The sequence below is a fragment of the Nannospalax galili genome, unplaced genomic scaffold, assembly GCF_000622305.1.
Source record: "Nannospalax galili isolate Female #2095 unplaced genomic scaffold, S.galili_v1.0 scaffold475, whole genome shotgun sequence".
In the NCBI taxonomy this organism is placed as follows: Eukaryota; Metazoa; Chordata; class Mammalia; order Rodentia; family Spalacidae; genus Nannospalax; species Nannospalax galili.
In genome coordinates, this window is record NW_008339435.1 from 1,509,382 (window position 1) to 1,528,546 (window position 19,165).

Consider the following 19,165-nt stretch of genomic DNA (forward strand, 5'->3'; position numbering starts at 1 on the left):
AGTATTCCTCCAGCCTGCCCTCTCCATCATCTAACCAGCGTGTGGCACATCAGAGGCATTCAACAAAGACTGCAGAATAAATGCATATTAGGAGTCATACAGATTCTAAAGACTGCAAGTACAGCTGGGCTCAAACACACACACACACACACACACACACACACACACACACCTACATACATGCAGAGGACCTGAAGCACAGTCCATACATTTGATAAATGTATGGACAGGACAGTTTGGCCCCCTGGCCTTTTAATTCACTCAAAAAGCTCATATTTATTGAATATGAACTAAGAGCTACATGCCAAAGATTTCTACCTCCAAATCAGTCTGAATAAGGAACGCAGACAATTCCAGCATAACATTTATTGAACCCTTACCACATGAACCTTGCCTGTTCTACATGTACTAACTATGTTTTTATGAGGCGATACTTTACTGAGAAATAGAGGCTCAGAGAAGTTACAGTGGTGTTGGGTCAAAACAGCTAGACTTGGAGTCCCTGCTCTTAAGTGCCACTCCCTGTGGGCTCCTCCTATAGACCGAATCCAGGAAGTAATTGCCATGCACAGCATATAGGGGCTGAGGGATACCCAAACCTGAAGGACAGGTGAAATAGTCCAGAACACATATGTAGATTGAAAATAGTAAGCTGGAGCTATTCTAAAACCCACAGTTATCGGACCCTCGGGAAGATGGTAGTGGGGATGAAGCTGGAGAAAGAAACAGTAGCCGATCACGAAACTCCTTATTTGCCGTGGTCAGAGATATGACAGGAGTGGAGGTAAGTGGGCAAAACAATTATCTATTTATCTTGATTTTATGTGTATGAGTGTTTTGCCTGTATTCATGTTGTGTACCACTTGTGTACGGTACCCACAGAGATGAGAAGAGGGTGTCGTTACCCACCATATGAGTGCTGAGAACTAAACCAGGGTCCTCAGCAAGAGCAGCCAGTGCTCTTAACCACTGAGCCATCTCTCCAGCCCTAGAAATATTTTTTAAATAGTCAACAATACAGCCATATATCCCTTAATAATAGAGATGTTATGAGAAATGTGTTGATAAGGGATTTCATCATTTCATCATTAGGTGAACAGCAATAATTGTACTTACACAAACAGAGATGGTACAACCTAGGATACAGCTAGGCTACAGGGCATATACCATCACATAAACAGGCGATTTCCTGAAGCATTGTATGGTACATGACTGAAGTGATTCTGAGAACTGTGATGAAGATACACAAGTCAACAGTGACCAATTGCAAGATTTCTAACTTGAGCAGCCATGCTGGCACCCACTGAGAGAATGAAGCAGGAGAAAGAATATGTTTATGGGGGAAACTGTAAATTCAGTTCTAAGTATGTTGACCTGAAGCACAGGAGAGCTACTATCTCAGAGATGTTTGGGAGACAACTGGGCCATATGGGCCTAGAGCTCAGTAATGGTTTGGGCTAGATATGCAGCCTTGGCAGACATCAGAGATGGATGAAGCCACAGAGGCAGATGAGACTCATGGCAGTATGTGGAGCGGGAAAAGAGGACAGAGGAAGAAAGAATCTGGGGAAGCCACATTTTTAGGAATGTTCTAGTGCTTCTTCCAACCACCCACTTTTCGGTTTCCAGTTAAAGCAAATAATGACACACACCTTTATCCATCAGCTTTATTTACCAGTTGCTGTAATTCTGGATCTAGTGGGCATCCTGTCAATTAAATGGCCACTAAAGAGGCAGGGGCACAACTTCAGAACTTGGACTGGGAGAAGGGTAAGTGTGGTGAGGCTGGGATGGTGGTGGAAAGAATGGGGCTGAGCCCATCAGGAGTAACTGCCTGGCCCTCCCAGGGGAATGACGAAGACCGAGATGTCATCCCCGGAACCCAGCTTGTTGTTTGGGAGACGCCAGCCACGGTCCCGGGGGATGCCCCGGGCCCCCAGGACCAGAGCTTGGGCCAGAGCTGTATACCTGCCAGGAGCACATGTGCACATTCATGTACCAACATGTACATGAGAAGACAGATATACAGGCCCACATGGGTCCCCAAGCATTGCTTCCCTTGGCCCCTTCCTTCACCAATGCCATCCCCCCAACCCATCACCCTGCCAGGCAACCCCTACCTGCTAGGGTCATTGGGCTCATAGGCTGACAGCACCCTGTCCACAGTGGCAGCTACCTCACAGTCATTAGTGACATCCCATAGGCCATCTGTTCCCAGGACTAGCACATCATCTGGACAGTGCTCATACTGTGTCAGGTCATATACTCTTACCTGTAGGGAAAGAGGGTAGAAAGGGCAGAGGTGTGACAGGGAACTTGGGGTTCTTAAAATGACCCTGGGTGAAAGCCAGCCCCAGTCTTCTGGAGGAGGGAAGGTGTGTTCACCTCGGGGAAGCAGGAGAGGAAAGGCTTGATGGGCAGGGTAGAACTGCAGACCTTAAGGTTGTGGTCTCCCAAGCCTCGGGTCACCCCAATGGTGGCCATTACCCGGGCCTGAGAGAAATAAGGAAGCATGCTGCTATTTAGTTCCTCTCCATAGAAACTACAGAGCCATCTCACCCTACTGTCAGGTACAACCTCCACCTCCCTATACAAGTCATGGTGGGTCTTCCTGCCCTCTCCCACCTCTACCATGGAATTTACCTTTTTGCCCTCCCCACAGACCAGAGGAAACCTGAGATCCTCCAGTTCAATCTTTTTGTAGGCCCTGGGGAGGGAGGAGTAGAGGCGGTATCACCCAGGTGGCAAGCCTCTATCCCCTAGGACCAGCACACCCTCACACAAACCCTTCCTTAGAAGGGCCACATCCTCCAACTCCCAGCCTGACCCAGCCTCCAGCTTCCACCTTCCTGCTGGTTAAGGACTGGCTGCAATTGCCATGGGAACAGCCCTAGCTCTGAGGGAAGTGTTACCAGCCAGTCATGTTCTGGTCCCTGTACAGCATCTTCTGCCCCAACTCTTTGGGCTGAACTCTTCGGGGGAACTCAAGGTGGGTGAATTCACTGCCCAGCAGCTCTGGTTTCAGGAATCCCTGGAGTTGGGAAGGGCCCAGACAAAGGAGAGGGAGCATGCATTACACTCATATCACTACATTAACATGTAGATGTTAATTACAGCAAATCCTTAAAGGAAGTTTACCATATGCCATACAATGTTCTAATATTAACATAAATTAACTCACTCACTCCTCACAATAGCCTGTGAGGCACGAACTGCTGATACACAGAGGTGAAGAGAGTTGTCAGAGGTCCCACAATTAGCAAAGTACACAGAGCAGGATTCAGTCCCAGGCAGTCTGGTTCCAGAGCCCACATGGGGAAGCACTAAGACACTGCCTTTCAAAGGCCTTTGTTGTTCCCTTCTGCCACTTCTGACTCCACTTCCTTTCTCAACAGGGGCCACAATGGCAGCCCAGGCCAATCCAGGCTTCTTCCTTCTACATCATCCCTCCAGCTCACCCTGCATCTACAGTGCATACAGCACCTTCCCAGGATGCTCCCAGTAGAGAGCTTTCTGTGTGTGGTTAGGAGTGTAAGAGCTCTCAAGGACACAGGGGACAGGGACACTGGACATGCAAAAGAATGGAGTAGTACGTTTGACTCCTACTTACAAGCAGCTGAAGACGCTGGCGCTCGGTCTCCGGGGTAAACTCCCGGGACATTGGAATGATTTCACCATTCCGGACAATGATGGCCCTGCCCAGAGACAGAAAAGGACTGAGTCTGAGTCTGGCTCTCCTCAGTCCCCTCTCATGGAGAATTCTAGAAAGACCAGCATAATGAAACTTAGGATTCTTCAGTGGAGCCACCATCCTCCTCCCTTCATGGATATTTCAGGCTTTATTTTTTTGACTTTTTTTTTTTTGGTCTTTTTTTTTTTTTGAGACAGGGTCTCCCTGTAGCCCCAGCTGGCCTGGAACTCGTTCATTGTTTTTTTGGGTTTTTTTTTTTTTTCTTTTTTTTTTTTGGGTTTTTTTTTTTTTTTGAGACAGGGTCTCCCTGTAGCCCTAGCTGTCATGGAACTCACTATGTAGACCAGGCTGGCCTTGAACTCACAGAGATCCGCTTGCCTCTGCCTCCCAAGTGCTGGGATTAAAGGCATGTGCCACCACGCCCGACAGGCCTTTCTTTATAGCCATCATCCCACTGACTCCCTCCATTCTTTTAAGCTTAACTCCCCACCCCCACCATCTCTCTTCTATTCCTTCATTTGGGAAAGCACGTTCCCTTATGTAGCCTCTTTCAAAGCCCTCCTCCCACATACCTACTGTCACCTGCATTGGCCACATACATCTTGCCTAGCAGGTACACCACAACCAGTGCACAGCAGCCCCCCTCCACTTGGTGGCCACGCCGCTCCTGGGCCATCTGTTCATCCTGTCAAGTGAGGAAGGGTCAAAGGGAACAGAAGAACTCCTGGCACACACACACAGTCACCCTTCCTATTCCCCTTTGCAGAAATGACCTGGCCCAGTCAAGCCACACCTGAAGAGAGGAGGACCACAGTGGGGTAATGTCCTCTTGCTCTGAACCAAGGTCTGCTCTGTTCAGGATCTCAAATGCGTTTGTGGGTCCTAGGGGCTACCCACTGGCTCCACACAGAGTTAACCAGAGCATCAGACTAGCACATTCTTGGTACAGACCACTCACTTACCATGAACTGGAAGGCATTCTCGATAGCCCCCACTACCAGGCTCTCGTGGGTCACTTCTTTCTGTGGAGACCAACAAGACTGAGGGCCCACCAGGTGAGATGAATCAGAGAAACTTGGGGTTCCCTGGGTGGATGGGAGACAGAGAGGAGGTGGCAAGGGGTCCTGAAGTATTTCTACTAGATCCTTTAGCTGCTCCCGGATATGGCGATGCAGGAGCCGGGAGGCCATTTCGGCCGCTCCACCACCAGCATGCCCATCAAACAGGCCCCAGTAGTAGAAGCAGAGCCCCTGGTGAAGGAAAAGTTGGAGGTCAGTAGGGAGGAGGGTACAGAGAGAAAAACAAGTCTGTGGGAATCCACATAAACATCAGATAGGAGTTCTGAGTGTGTCACTAAGGCAAATTCAATTTATTCACTTATTTGTGTAGGCTCTACTATGTGTCGAGAAAGGAGAGCCTCAGAAAAAGCCAAATTCAGAAATGAAAGATGCAAAGATCAGCACTGATGATTTATTAGATCATCCACACATTAGCATCCACATTTTAAGTGCAACAGTAAACATTCATACCGGCATGGGAGGATCTAACCAAAGTCACCTAAGTGTTCTGTGGCAGGAATAGAAAGCTAGTAAGTTAGGAGCCAGCTCCTTCACACACTTCTCAGATTTAAAATTAATGCCTGGAGTCCCTGGGAGAGGTATCACCATGTCCCTGGAGGTTAGGAAAGGGGATGGAATCCTACCTGGCTACTGCTAGGCTCCCTGGAGGCTCCTGTAACATTCCTTCGACCTTCCACATACACCACCTCGCAGCAAGCCTGGTCCTCATTGTGCCGGCTCTTGCCCGCATTGATGACCCTGCCAGGCCAGAGTGATCACATCAGGTTGGACACCAGACCAGGTCCTGGAATAACCCCTACCTTAGACACACAACACATCGTCTCCTGCCTGCTGGCCAAGCTGAGAAAGGTCACAGCTGCCTGGGATCCCAGCCAGAGGGAAGAAGAGAAGGCAGGGCCAGCAAGGAGTACTGTCTGGGTTGTGCAATGTACCACCTCACAGGCCTGCCTCAATTCCCCCATCATTGGCAAAGGAGACTTCCTGGGTAGTAGTGCTACCCAGGATGGGGGCAGTTAAGTTCTACTTCCGCCTTGATCAAAATCCTACATCCCACCTTTAGTCTCAACCTGCTTGGTCACTCATGGGCAGATCCACCCTCACCCTAAAAACACCGGGTGAAAGTTTCTGCTCCTCAAGCAGTGAGGAAGTGATCCTGCCTGAGTGGGATAAGACTAAGTGTAGGCCCATTTGGACTGGGTAAGAGTCACTAAGCCAAAACTCCTCCCACGTGGGAAGGTAAAAAGGAGGTGCTGAGAGGCCACTAGCCACCTCCCTCTGCGATCTCAGTGGCCCGTCTCCCTCGGAGCTTGACTTTCCCCGCAGAGGCACTAAAAATATACATATCCTGGGAGCACCTAGCCCCGTGGGTCGCCCAGGTCAGCGCCAGTCCGGTCAGCAGGTGAACGCCTAAAGGGGACCGTCGCGCACAGTGGGTAGACCCCTCCCCCGCCTCGCAAAGCCGGCGGCCTTCTGGTGTGGCTGGCTATTTCTGGGTGTGGAGGGGGAGGGGAACCGTAAGAAGGACAGGGAACTGGGGCGCTAGGGCCGGGAAGCCGATAAGGGAGTCTTTCCACCCGCTATCTCCAGGTCAGAGGGAACCCCACTCCTTCCCGAACCTCCCCTCCCTTAGCCTGTGAACGGCAGGTCGCCACCGCCAAGTCATCCCCTGAGGCGCGCCCCGCGCCCTCCCGGCTCAGGAAGAGGATGGGTCCTGAGACAGCGAGAAAGGAAGGGTGGTCAAGGTCCCGAAGAAGGCGATCGAGGCTGTACCACACCGCAGATCGGGCTAGGAGGGGGTGAGGGTCCCCTGGGGAGGTCCCGGGAGCCCCAACGCTAGGGACGCATCCCAGCGGCCGGGAAGCAGGGGAAGGGTGGGAGTCCCATCCTCAGCAGGGTGCTCCGGGGGGAGCTCACTCCGCATAGCCTGTGCTCCAGGGCAGGCGGCGGCCCGTGTCCGGGGGGCTTTGCACTGCCCGGCCCGCGTGGTCGTCGGCGCGTCGCAGCCCCCCGGGGCTCAGCTGCAGGAAGGTTGGTCTGGAGAAGCGCGCTCGAGCCTCGGAGGTCTTCGCGGGCGCCCCGCTCCAGTTCCCAGGCCTCGCCGAAGGGCTCTTGGGCGCTTCTGGAGCGACGGCGGGTGGCGCCGAGGTCGAGCTGGGCGAGTTAGGCAGATCGGGGGACTTGGGGCGCGGGGACGGAGCGCCACCGGAGCTCACCAGGTGCGCCACCGCCGAGCGCACCCGGTTTAGCATGCTGCCGCCCTGCCCCGCCCTCGGCCTTGGGCCCGCCCCCAGGAAGGCCCCACCCCTAGGGCTCCAGGTGGGCGGTGCCCACTCCAGATCCCGGAGAAATCAGCCTCGGCTCTAGGTCACCCGGGAACCGCCCCACCGACTCCCCGCCCCATCCCGGCTACGTCCCGCCCCAGTGTATCAGGGGAAGGGTCTATGGCGGGAAGGGAGTGGAGAGAAGGAAACATAATTTCAATCACGCTGTAGGTTAGACATCCTCTAGAACTTTCTTATTGTGACGGGAAGGGGGAGCAAGGGGGGCGGCCTCCTTGCGCTAGGTTCGGGTTGGCCAGACAGCGTGGAGAGTTTTGAAGCTGGTGACTTAAGAGCCGCGGGGTGTGAAACACTTGATGTGACACCTCCTCAGACTGAGGCTGCTAGGGCGACAGTGCGAGTGAGAGCCGAGAGCTGGTGCTGTTGGGGTGCTTGCCACGCCCGGTGCAGCAGACTGCCCTGGGTCGGGATCCTGGGTTAAATCCTGGGCTCCTGAAGGCGCTGTTCCCTCTGAAGACCCTCTCCACACCTGGGAGAACTAGTGATTCCCACTCCACTTTCTCAGAAGCATCACACACACGCGCGCTTGCGCTTGCGCTTACACCTCTATTAATCAGTTAGAATAACAATATAATAGCTAACTGCGATTTGTTGAACAAAGCACGTTCCCTTCATTAGGTCACTACAACTTACACCAACCGTCAAGGTGGCTGCTAGTTATACCTATTTTACTGGGTAAGGAGTTGGACACTTGTTATTTTACTAGACTTGTCAAGAGATCACACAGCCACTTTAAAGAGCTATATCCATGGCTCTTGTTCTGACAGAAGGACCTAATCCCTGGAATTAGAAGGAAGGAGAGGGTGGCAGAGGAGTGGGATTCCTGCGCTGCCACCCTCCCCTGAGGGCAGAAGCTGGGAGCAGTCTCGGGATGTTTGAGCAAGTTCTCTGGTTGCCACCAGGGGGAGACAAAGGCCAGGCTAAGCGCTTGCTTGCCCGTCAGGAAAGCCCACAATCTGGAACCTTAGGACCCAACCCAGCACCAGTGGGGTGTTTTATGTCTTCTTTCTCCCTAGAGAGCTCTGTCCCTGAACACGGTATTACGGCTCCCACATTTGCCCCCAACATACAGTTCAACCGAAGTCAAGTCCTTGTGGTACTAATGCAAACTGGAGAGGTTGTAAGAGACCACTGACTGACTCCCTGTTGGTAGTTGGGACTCCACCTCTGGATACTGCCTGACCATACCTCATTCTGCGCCCTGGGCTAACCTGTGGCCCCTAGAAGTTGTGACATTCTTGGCCATTTCTAAATCAGAATCCCACAGTGGGCATTTAATTTCAGAGACTTGCTGAGCTTCGGGGGTTAACTGAGCTTGGGAGAGCCAGAGAAAGTCAAATCACTGGGTGGAGGTGGAGTGGAAAGTCAACAATCAGACTCAAAGACATAACAGTAAAGGCAGCCAGGGACAAAGAACACACTGCCGCTATGGATGCTTTCCTCCTGTTTTAGAAAAACTGGAGCCAACCGTCTGATAAATGGCATTGCATCAGTGGGAAGCCACAGACTGAAGAGAAAGCAACCCTCGGTTATTCATATTATTCAGTGTTTCTGGGACAGTTTACTTATCACTTCCCAGTGTCATGCAGCATCCCTGCTCTTCACAGCATCCACAGTGTGGCTGCAAAAGTGGGCCACCTGGAGACCCCTGGCTCCAGCACCAGGCAATGAGCAAGAATGCCCATGGATCCCTTGGGCTCAGGTGCTCAGCCATACCCAAACTCCAGGGCTCTTGTCCCTCTGAGTCCCACACCTATTCCTAAACCATCACACATCCTCCGTCCTCAGACTGCCCCATCCTAATGAGGAGGTCTTCACCTCAAAGCAGCAGAAGGTGTGAGGAAAGAGGCGGAGTGGGAAAAGCAGACTTGTGAGATATTTTCTCTGCTGAGAGCTGACAGAATTTCCTGAGTGACTGACTCAGGCAGGGGAGCACGAAAACCTGAGCCAGGGAGGGGAATAGGACAGCCCACTTTAGCTAAGCATGGTGGTATACTTCTGTACACCTGTAATTCCAGCATTCAGGAGACAGTGATAGAGACAGGAGGACCAGGTGCTAGAGACCAACCTAGGCTACACAGTGAGTTCCATGTCAGCCAGCACTACATAATGAGATGTTGAATAAAGAATAAAAAGATTGGGAGGCAGAGGCAGGCGGATCTCTGTAAGTTCAAGGCCAGCCTGGTCTACATAGTGAATTCCAGGCCAGCTGATGCTATAGGGAGACCCTGTCTCAAAAAGACCAAAAGAATAAAAAAAAAAAATAGAAAGAGGAACTGAGTCTGGAGCTGACAAGATAGCTCAGCAGGTAAAGGAACTTGTTGCCAAGCCTGATGACCTGAGTTCAATCCCCAGTATCTACATGGTAGAATGAAAGAACTAATTCCCTCAAGGTGTCCTCTGACCTCCATACATGAGCTGTGGCTTGTACGTGTACACACACACATACAGAGCGAGAGGAGAGAGAGAGAGAGAGAGAGAGAGAGAGAGAGAGAGAGAGAGAGAGAGAGAATATAAATAAATGTCATAAAAATAGATTTTAAAAAAGGAGAAAAAGGCCCTCTTGTCCCAGGCCACATGCTCAGGACCCAGAACTGGAATCACACACTCCTTGCTTCTCCCACCACACTTTATCCCCTCCCCAAAGCCTCCTTACATTAAGGGGAGTTTGCACGCATCCTGTGAAGAGACAAATTTGCACAAAACACCTCTGCTCTCATGTGTCTAATGCATCCAAAATATAACCCTGTTAAAAATTTCACAGCTGGGTTTATTTACCATCTTTCTAATGGAGATACTAGGTCAGAGGGTGGTCCCCACACTCTAGTCATCATCCACAGGGGCCCTTTATTAGCCTCTTGAAGTCCTCCAGCCTGGCACTCTACCCTCCTAACCTCCCATAGTCCTTCGGGCTGTGAGGGCAGCAAATCTTCCTGCTTCAGCCCTCCCAAAGTTCTAGGATTACAGGTGTGAGCCACTATATGTGACCTAAAGAACTGAATTTTAAATTTTCTTTATTAAACTTAGGTTTAAACTTAAATAACATATGGACAATGAAGATCTAGAATCTTCAAAGCTCAGAACCCCTGCGGGTCTGGGCAAAGACCTCACTCCAAGCCCTCCTGAGCCTGGAGAACCTCCCAATTCCCTTGAGTCATCCGACTAAGGGCCACCAGACAAGTGGAGGGTTTAAGAGACCTGCTCCAGTTATAGGGTCCTGGCCCAGAGAGCTGCCCCTGAGAACCGATGCTGCGGGCCTCTCTTCTCTCCTCCCGCCCTGCGCCACCAGGGGCCGCTGCGTGCCGGCTGTCCCCACCAGCCCCAAAGACCGCCCGGCGCTGTCGCGAAGGAGGCGGCGGTGGCCGCCAGGACTGAAGCAGCAGGGATGACTCCCGAGGCGGCGGCGGAGGCGGCTCACTAGCCTGAGGGCCGCAAGTCTGGGAGGACCTGGCTGAACCTGGCAGGGCTGACAGGGCGCCGGCCCGGAGCACTCCGGATGCCAGCTTAGCCAGAGCCTGGGATCCCCAGGGCGCAGCAACTTGGTGGGCGAACACGGACAGAGCTCCGGACTAGACAGCACCCAGGCTGGCCGCTCCTTCCTGGAGCCCGGCTTTGGAAATCTTGGTCCCAAGCTCAGAGGCAGCGAAGACTTCAGGCTAGCGGTTTGAACCAGCGTCACCGCTGTGGAGCAGGTAGGCACCAGGTGCAAAAATTCCGAGGTCCAAATCGGTGCTGGAACAGGGCGGGAGCAAGCAAGGTAAGACGCAAAGTTCTTGTCCACATCTGCAACCCTTGCTGGTTTACAGGCTGCTTGTTCAGTTCAGCCTCACCGTAGTCTGAATTGGGACTTGGGGTAAACAACCTGGGAAACTGAGATAGAGTACAGACTAAAGAACAAACCCAGAAGCTTCCTTCTTCAACCCCCTTTTGAGATAGGACTCCTGTGTCCCCACCTCCCTCAGATCTGGTACGCCAGATGAGGTACGCCAGAGGAGAGATGGATAAGTTGGATGGGAGGCTATCAGAACTCAGCCAGAAACAGGGTGCCCCAAGAGAAGACAGCTGCGTTTGTGATACTCAAAATTCGGACTCCAGGTCGAGCGATGGAAAGAGACCGCCTAGAAGAATGGGAGCACTTTCATTCTTGGAGTCTTGGCACCACGCTCTCCATCCATCTGGCTACTCCCTCCAGGCCTTCCTGGGCTCCGTATCCTGTGTGTTTCCTTTCTACTTCTCTTTGGAGGCTGAGTGAGGAGAGGCCCTTGGGGAGCATAAAGAAGCTCTCAAGTGCTGTGTCCTGAGACAGGGACTTGTTGCACCGCTATTCCAGCCTGGAATGGGAACGGGAGTGACAATAGCAAAATTAAGCCAGCTTCATAAGAATCCAAAAAGCGAATGTGAAAAGTTTGGGGATGGAGGCAAGGAAGATTTCTTGACTTCTGGAATCTTCCCCAGAGGCCTCTTCCCAACAGAAAGCTGGCAGATTCTGCACGGGAACTCTATCCCAAGACCAGAGAGATGACAGCAACAATTCTTAGATCCCTCTGACCCCTGCTTCACTCCTGGGACAGAGAATCAAACCACCCAGCGTTCTTTTCAGGATAACCTGCCCCTTGTGTTCCCAGAGTCTGGGGAAGTGGGAAGGAAGTGGGAACAGGTGCCCAGAGCAGAGGTAACCTCCCTTGCCATGGGAACAGCCCAAGTTGGACTTTCTTTAATGTCCAGCCCACTCCCTTGTTCTGTTCCAAGTATTCTTGGAAAGGGTTCTGGGCTCTATCCATCCTGAAATCCTTCCTTACTTGTCCAGGTGGAATGAGTCTGAGGCTAGCAGATGAACAAACAGCAGCTGAATTATCCCAGGACAGGTGAGTGAGCAGTTGTTGGAGTTGGAGATGGAAAGGGGGGGGTGGACATTCCTTCCTAGGAAGCAGTTGGATCTTGGCCTTTGGTTTGACCACTTATATTCCCAGAAGTGGGCTGGAACTTGAGAAAGCACAGGATGCCCCAGAGCCTAGCAGAAGAGCAAAGGCAGTGAATCCAGCCAACCCCTGAGCTCCAGGCCCTGTGGCCTCCTGCAGTTCCTCCAGGTCCCTTCTGTGACTGGGAAGCTACTTTGTGTTTCTCTTTCTGTAGCATTCTCTGTCGTTCTTGGCTGAATGTGAGAGGCTCTATTTGGTTCATAGGAGGCTAGAGGAGAAAGAAAAGGCGAAGAAAGCAGTGAGCCTCAGGCAGTCTTCTGGGGCCTGTTTCCCTGCTGGCCAACCTTGGGCAAGTGATTTAATTTCTATTAGTCTAGGGTCATTTCTTTCTCTTTTTTTAAAGATTTTATTTATTATTTTTATTTTATGTGTATGAGTGTATTACCTGCATGTAGATAGACACACCCATGTTGTGCAATGCCTGTGGAGGTCAGAAGAGGGCACTGAATTCTTGGAACTGGAGTTACTGACAGCTGTTAGCCACCATATGGGTGCTGGGAATCAAACCCGGGTCCTCTTCAAGAGCAGCCAGTGCTCCCACCCCTGAGCCATCTCTCCAGTCCCTGTGCCTCTATCTGCCTCTGCTTCCCCAGCGCTGGGACTAAAAGTGTGAGCCACCTTACCCCTCATTTTTTTTTTTTTTTTTGAGTATGTGGGTATGGTATATGCATGTGTTTGCAGGTGTTGAACCCATGTGGAATCCAGAGGAGAACATTGGGTGAACCTAGAGCTGGGCTGGTCAGCAAGCTCGTGTGATCCTATCCTGGCTTTTTATATGAGTGTTGAGGTCATCATGATTTCAAAGCTAGAGTTCTTACTCACTGAGCTGTCTCCCTTGGCCCTGGTTTTGTTGTTGTTGTTGTTGTTGTTTGTTCATTTTGTTTTTGGTATTTGAGACAGGGTCTTACTAGATAGGCCTGGCTAGCCTGGAACTCACTATGAGACCAGGCTGGCCTCGCACCTCCAATGATCCTTCTACCTTCACCTCCTGTGTTCTAAGATTACAAGCATATGCCACCATGCCCAGCCTTCATTTCTTCCTTTTAAAGTTTTAAATTGTGTTCAAATTGAATTACACTGCTATTACATTCCCACAGTTTGAAATTTAAAAAGTAAAAAATTGGTAGGAAAATAATTCTTCCTCCAACTTTCACCTTCTAGCCCACTAACAAATTCCCCTTTTTAGTGGCAAACAGTAGTGTTAGCATTTGTGTAGTTTCCAGAGCCAGTGTACAAATAGCAAGTAACATTTGTATACTGTGTACGCACCATTCTACATGTTGCTGTCTCCCCTCCTGTGAGGCTGGGTTATCATTGGAGAGTGAACTCTGCAATGGTTCTCACTATACACATTATTGTAAAACATTTCCCCAGTATTTTTGTTGTGTTGTGTTGTATTCTGTGTTCCCGGCTGTCTGGAAGGGACTGCATTTGCATAGATTCACTACAGTACATTTCACTCTTTTACTAATGGTTGCTTGGGCTGTGCTCAGGCTTTTTGAGCTTCCGTTTGTTCATTTGTAAAATAGGTAATAGCAATCTTTTGTGCGGTGGAAAGTGCTCAAGAGCACACATGTAAAGTGTCTGGGTCAGGAGCTCAAAAAGTGGGAGGTGGCATTGTTGTTCATCCCACAGCACAGCCCTCTAGTTCACTCTGCAGATCTCTCTTTAATGTCTCCTCTATAGGCTCTTCCTTCTTGCTCCCTGGTCCTTCTGTGCCACTCATCACTTCCTACAGTGACATCGTGCCAGGCTGTGAACTGCCTGGGGACAAGGTATGTATCCTACTTACTCATGGCCCTCCCAGGGCATGGATAGAAAAGGGGCTGAGGCTGGGCACTGAGGGAGCTCCTGCCAGGAGCTGAGCAGGGTATGCACTTCTCTCCACAGGATGAGTGAGAAGGCCATGAGCAACTGGAACCCAGGTAGCTGGGTGCTAGCACTGTGTCTGGCCTGGCTGTGGACCCGCCTGGCCTCAGCATCCTTGCAGCCTCCAGCTGCCACAGGTTTGGGGGAGGTGATAGAACTGGGGAAGGGATTTCCTAGGACACCTGGAGATCTGGAAGATACCCAAAAGATACCCAGTCCACCAAGCAGGCAGATCTCAGACAGTAAAATCCAGAGGTGACTCCTATGTTTATCACCTAGGAAACTCTGCCCCTTCTGCTACCCAGTCCAGAGAGGGCCTGGGGTAGACCCACTGCTACCATCCCTTCCTGGGGGAAGGTGTTTTCAGTGAGAGGCCTTCAGATAGAAGCTTAAGTCTAGCTTCCTGGCCTAATTCTGGGGTTTTCCTTCTGGGATGGCTAAAGCCTCTGTAAGCAGATGATCCTCCCCACACATTGTAAGCACTGGGGCCCTTGCCCTTACCCTGAGAAAGTGGAAGGTGGGGGGCTGGTGTGTAACTCCAGCTTTCTTCTGCCCATGGGCCTGACTCTATCAAAGAGTGATAAGAGTGGCCTTGCTGGGCAGAAAACACAAAGGTTGCATCTGCTGCCTCTTACCACTGGAAATCCTTTTGTGTGTGTGTGTGTGTGTGTGTGTGTGTGTGTGTGTGTGTCTGTGTGTCTGTGTGTCTGTGTGTCTGTGTGTGTCTGTGTCTGTGTGTCTGTGTGTTAATGAAGATATGACTCTGGCCTTCACCCTATGCTAGGAAACACGACCTGTGCTGAAAATCTCTTAAATCGCCTTCTTCAAGCCAGGACGAGGGACTTGAGGACCAGCAGGGTGGGAGGAGGGGAGCAGCCTGGGTCTCCTGAGCTTCTGCCTTCCCCATCAGTTCTTGTGAAGCAGGGCAGCTGCGAGGTAATTGCTGCTCACCGCTGCTGCAATCGGAACCGCATTGAAGAGCGCTCCCAGACTGTCAAATGCTCTTGCTTTTCTGGCCAGGTGGCCGGCACCACACGGGCAAAGCCCTCCTGCGTGGATGGTGAGTGAGAGGCCAGGCCCTGGGCGGCCAGGCAGGTGAGGAGGCCCTGAGCAGAGATAAGGAGGTCTGTTCAAGCCTCACCATCTGCTGGTGATCCAGTTTCAAACTATCTCAGGGCTTTCGTGATCAGTCTCAAATAATGGGCACCCTCTGTGGGGAGAGGGCAGACATGACCTTTCCTGTGTCATAGAGGAGGAAGCTCTTGTTACACCTAGCCCTTCCAACGTACTTGCCACCTGCTGCATACTCACAGGATGCATTCCCTCACACCAAGTCCTCTGCCTCACATACTCCTCCAGGGGGCATCCTTTTATGCATGCTCCCACCTCACTCTCAGTCTACCTTTACCTTCTCCTTGTGGACATGTGTGATCTCTTACCTCACATACTCTCTTTCTCTGTCCACAATCATGTTCTCACACATGCCTGCTTGCGCACGGCTTGGGCACTAGATTGCACATACTAAGGAGGGGTCCTGAAGATAGTGCCTCTGCGCTAATGACACAGGTGCCTCAGAGGCAACTTTGCCTACCTCCTGGCTGACATTCTTCTCCCCTCTTGGTGCGATGCAGTGATGAAAATTGATCAAGTCCCCCAGCCTCAGCCTGAGTTCAATGTTGCCTCTTTGGGCAGCCCAATGTAGAGAGACGGAATGGAAAGATGGCACAGTACATTCGTAGACCACCTGCAACTGTGAACAGTGCTGTGCCCTGTTCATAGAGCTTAGAACCGCATCTTCCTCTTCACAGCCTCCATCGTCCTGCAGAAGTGGTGGTGTCAGATGGAGCCCTGTCTGCCAGAGGAGGAGTGTAAGGTGCTCCCAGACCTGTCAGGGTGGAGCTGCAGTAGTGGACACAAGGTCAAAACCACGAAGGTATCAGGGAAGACAACTTCATCCTCTCCTCCCTCCTCTTTCTCCTTCACCCTGGGCAGCAAAGGGATCATGGGAGCCCTGGGGAAGCAAGATGGTAGTACCTCAAGGTGGGATTTGTGAGCCATGAGAATGCATCCCAGATAGTCCTTCTGGATCTGTCCTTACTCAGGGGACTGATGTTAAGGGTCTGCTTGTCCTTCTAGGAAAAACTCCTGCTGTTCTGCCTTCCTTGGTTTCCTCCTTTTTGCTTAGAGTGAGTGTACTTTAGAACATGTCAGTGGAACAGGGTACAGCAGCTCACACCCGCAGTTCTAGCATTCAGGATGTGGAAGCAGGAAGATCAGGAGTTCAAGGCCAGTCTGGGCCACATACTGAATTTCAGACCAGGATGAGACCCTAGCTCAAAAAACTAAGAAAAGCTGGGTATAATCCCAGCACTTAGGAGGCAAATAAATGCACATGGATCTTTGTGAAATTGCAGCCAGTCTGGTCTATATAGTGAGTTCCAGACAAGCTGGGGCTACAGGGAGACCCTGTCTTAAAAAGCCAAACCAAACCAAACCAAACCAAACAAAAACAAAAAGATAAGAAATAAACTAAGAAAAGTAGAGAATTGGTAAAGTTTGTTAGATAACTCAGGGAGGCCTCTCTCCTATCTGAATTCCAGGAATAGTAGCCACTCTGCCTACCACTTCATCCTCAGACTGTCACCCAGCCAACTCTCACAGTCATTACACAGTCATTAACTCCTTGCAGTTCCTGCATGCCCTCCTCTAGTCAAGTGACTCTGTCCACTGTGACAGTACCCAAGAGGATTATTACTATCATGGTTTGCTGCCTGACCCACAAAACAGGGGTAATTAAAATTTTATCAAACTCTTTAGCAGTTTCCATGTGTGTCATGGCTAATTAGTTGCATGGCGTTGTCACCACCATCTGCACAGATGAGTGACATTGTAGGAGCAGCACCCCCCCCCACTAGCTCAAATAGTCACAGCAAGCAGGCCAACAAACAGAGGCAAAGACAGGCTTTGGGGTTCTGAAAGTGGGGATTTTCATAGAACCCAAGGAGATACAGCAAGAGAAATTTTGGCTATCTAGAAACCAGAGCAGCCTGTCTGTAGGCCAGGAAGGGAGATAGCCATTCTGAGTACATTTAAGACTTGAAAAGTGAGACCCACCACAGAGCTTGGGATATGTGCCATAATGTTACAGGTTTGGGTTTGTGGCCTGAAAGGCTGATCACTGTGTTAGATATTTGTGTAGGGACTCAGAAGCAAATGATGAGGCTTGTCTGATTCATGTTTGCATGGGTTACCGGGCTGCACTACTCAGCTTAGAATGTCTTAGGTGAATGGGACTGACAGCAGTGACCTGCATGTCCTGGCTCTCAAGCATGCTGGAATGGCTGGCTCCCTGTTGCTTTCTCTAACTTTCCTCTACCGGATCTCTTGCTCTCTAGGTCACACGATAACTCTTGGGAGTCATGGCTTGGGCAGGACAGCCTTGATTGAGCTCTGGACTGAAGAATGGTATCTGGTCACCAGTCCACAAATATGAGGAATCACTTACCTGGATATGTGTCCCATGTCCACTCCAGCATCAGACCTGCCAGGGCCATGTCAATCACGCTGCTCAGTAGATATGGCCAGATTTGTAGCCACATACCTAAAGACCTGTGCTGTCCTGGGAACAGAAGTCAACACACAGTTTCTATCCTTACGGAATATCCAGTCAAGCTGGGGACAGATATTTTAGATAGTTTAAATTGTGCAGCACAATAGTCTCTGATCTACCAACTGTGAGCATGGTAAGGGGTTAGAAATGAGATTGTCATCAATACTTTCCCATCATGTCCTTCCTGCCAGTCCTGTATTCCCAGCAAGCTGCTAAGATATTGAAGGAAAATACTGTCCCCTGACATCAGGCTGGTGGGATCTCTCTCAGATTAAATTGGTCTGATTTAGGGAAGGAAAACAGAGATGAAGTCCAATGAATCTCCAACAGGGTGTGGCTTGCACCCTTCAATGGCTATGGGATGGACAGGTCCTTAGAATTACCCCACCCCAGCACCTAGGTATTTGTTTGCTTGGTTTTTTTTTTAACATTAACTTTGAAAAAGAAATTTAGTTTTATCCTATGTGTATGAGGAGTGTTTTGCCAGCATGTATGTGTCATGTGTGTGCAATGCCAGAGGAGGCCAGAAGGGGCTGTCAGATCCCGATTGGAGTGGGAACCAAAGCTTCGTCCTCTGTAAGAGCAGCCAGGGCTTTTAGTCACTGAGCTATGTCTCTGGCCCGTTTGCTTGATTTAACGGCTGAGGAAACTGAATCACAGAATGAGATTATTTGCCCAGGATCTCTCAGCCTAGGATCCAAACCATGGCTGTGGAGAGTCCAGTCTGGGCATTCCATGGTAACTTTATCTCAAGTCCTAGACCCTTCAAAGCACTGGCTGCACAGCAGCAGCTTTTCTCTTGGGATATGCTACAACTGGGACTTGGATGGAGATCCCTCTTCTCCTATCTGAAATAACCCAGAATCTACATGTACCTTGGCCCCTACCCTGCTCTCAGTTCCCCAAATTCCAAACAGGACCCATGACAACCCAGAGGTCACTCAGACCAGCAGCAGCTCTGACCCACCTCTTCTGGGGTCTCCAGCCCTCTCCCTTCAGAGAGAGCCACAGCCCAGGGTTGAGGATCCCAACCCCACCTCATCACACTGGCACCCTAGATGGCTTGGGAGTGGCATGCTGGCTTATCAAGGCCTTGGGAGTAATGAGGTGTTGGTAGATTAGACCTGAATGTTGCCAAATCCCTGAGAAGCCAAATGGATGACAGTTTGGGGATGAGTCTCAGTTTCCCTCTCTCTGCCTACCTCCTTATTCAATAGATTAAGACTGATATTCCCCCTTCTGAACCCTACTCTAGGGTACATTTTTGTTTTTGTTAAATGAGGTGAATTTTAGTGCCATCTTTGGAACTTAGCCCCCAGATATCTGCATCTAGGAAGGCCATGGGGCAGGGTAGCCATGGGAAAGGTCAAAGGCTGTCATGGCCTTCTTCAACATTGAAGAGTAGAAGCCAGAGGATAGATGCAGGGGTGGCAAGTATTTTCTTTTTATTTATTTATTTATTTATTTTTTTCAGTCTTTGCGAGACAGGGTCTCCCTGTAGCCCCAGCTGACATGGAACGCACTATGTAGACCAGGCTGGCTTTGAACTCACAGAGATCCGCCTGCCTCTGCCTCCCGAGTGCTGGGACTAGAGGCCT

General features: G+C 50.7%; 2 protein-coding genes across 5 annotated transcripts; one reads left to right on the plus strand and one right to left on the minus strand.

Annotated features, from left to right (window-relative positions):
• Positions 1-1,649: 1,649 nt before the first annotated feature.
• Ppm1j (protein phosphatase, Mg2+/Mn2+ dependent 1J) lies at positions 1,650-7,044 on the minus strand. 2 transcript variants are annotated; one of them, XM_008833971.2, is made up of 10 exons: positions 6,685-7,044; positions 5,394-5,508; positions 4,654-4,941; positions 4,264-4,376; positions 3,611-3,695; positions 2,913-3,031; positions 2,644-2,707; positions 2,386-2,493; positions 2,121-2,272; positions 1,650-1,968 (listed from the first exon to the last, which is right to left on the minus strand). In XM_008833971.2, the coding sequence occupies exons 1-10, from the start codon at positions 7,017-7,019 to the stop codon at positions 1,821-1,823; spliced, it is 1,527 nt and encodes a 508-aa protein (XP_008832193.1). In that variant the 5' UTR covers positions 7,020-7,044; the 3' UTR covers positions 1,650-1,820. The 2 variants fall into 2 exon arrangements, with proteins under 2 accessions (XP_008832193.1, XP_029419845.1); XM_029563985.1 differs by having other exon boundaries at positions 1,654-1,968; positions 4,291-4,376; positions 6,685-7,021.
• Tafa3 (TAFA chemokine like family member 3) lies at positions 6,115-18,025 on the plus strand. 3 transcript variants are annotated; one of them, XM_017798418.1, is made up of 7 exons: positions 6,115-6,161; positions 11,917-11,974; positions 13,775-13,863; positions 13,979-14,094; positions 14,868-15,017; positions 15,766-15,890; positions 17,353-18,025. In XM_017798418.1, the coding sequence occupies exons 4-7, from the start codon at positions 13,980-13,982 to the stop codon at positions 17,362-17,364; spliced, it is 402 nt and encodes a 133-aa protein (XP_017653907.1). In that variant the 5' UTR covers positions 6,115-6,161; positions 11,917-11,974; positions 13,775-13,863; position 13,979; the 3' UTR covers positions 17,365-18,025. The 3 variants fall into 3 exon arrangements, with proteins under 3 accessions (XP_017653907.1, XP_017653905.1, XP_017653906.1); XM_017798416.2 differs by lacking the exon at positions 6,115-6,161 and adding an exon at positions 10,468-10,801; XM_017798417.1 differs by lacking the exon at positions 6,115-6,161 and adding an exon at positions 10,792-10,866.
• The last annotated feature ends 1,140 nt before the right edge of the window (positions 18,026-19,165 follow it).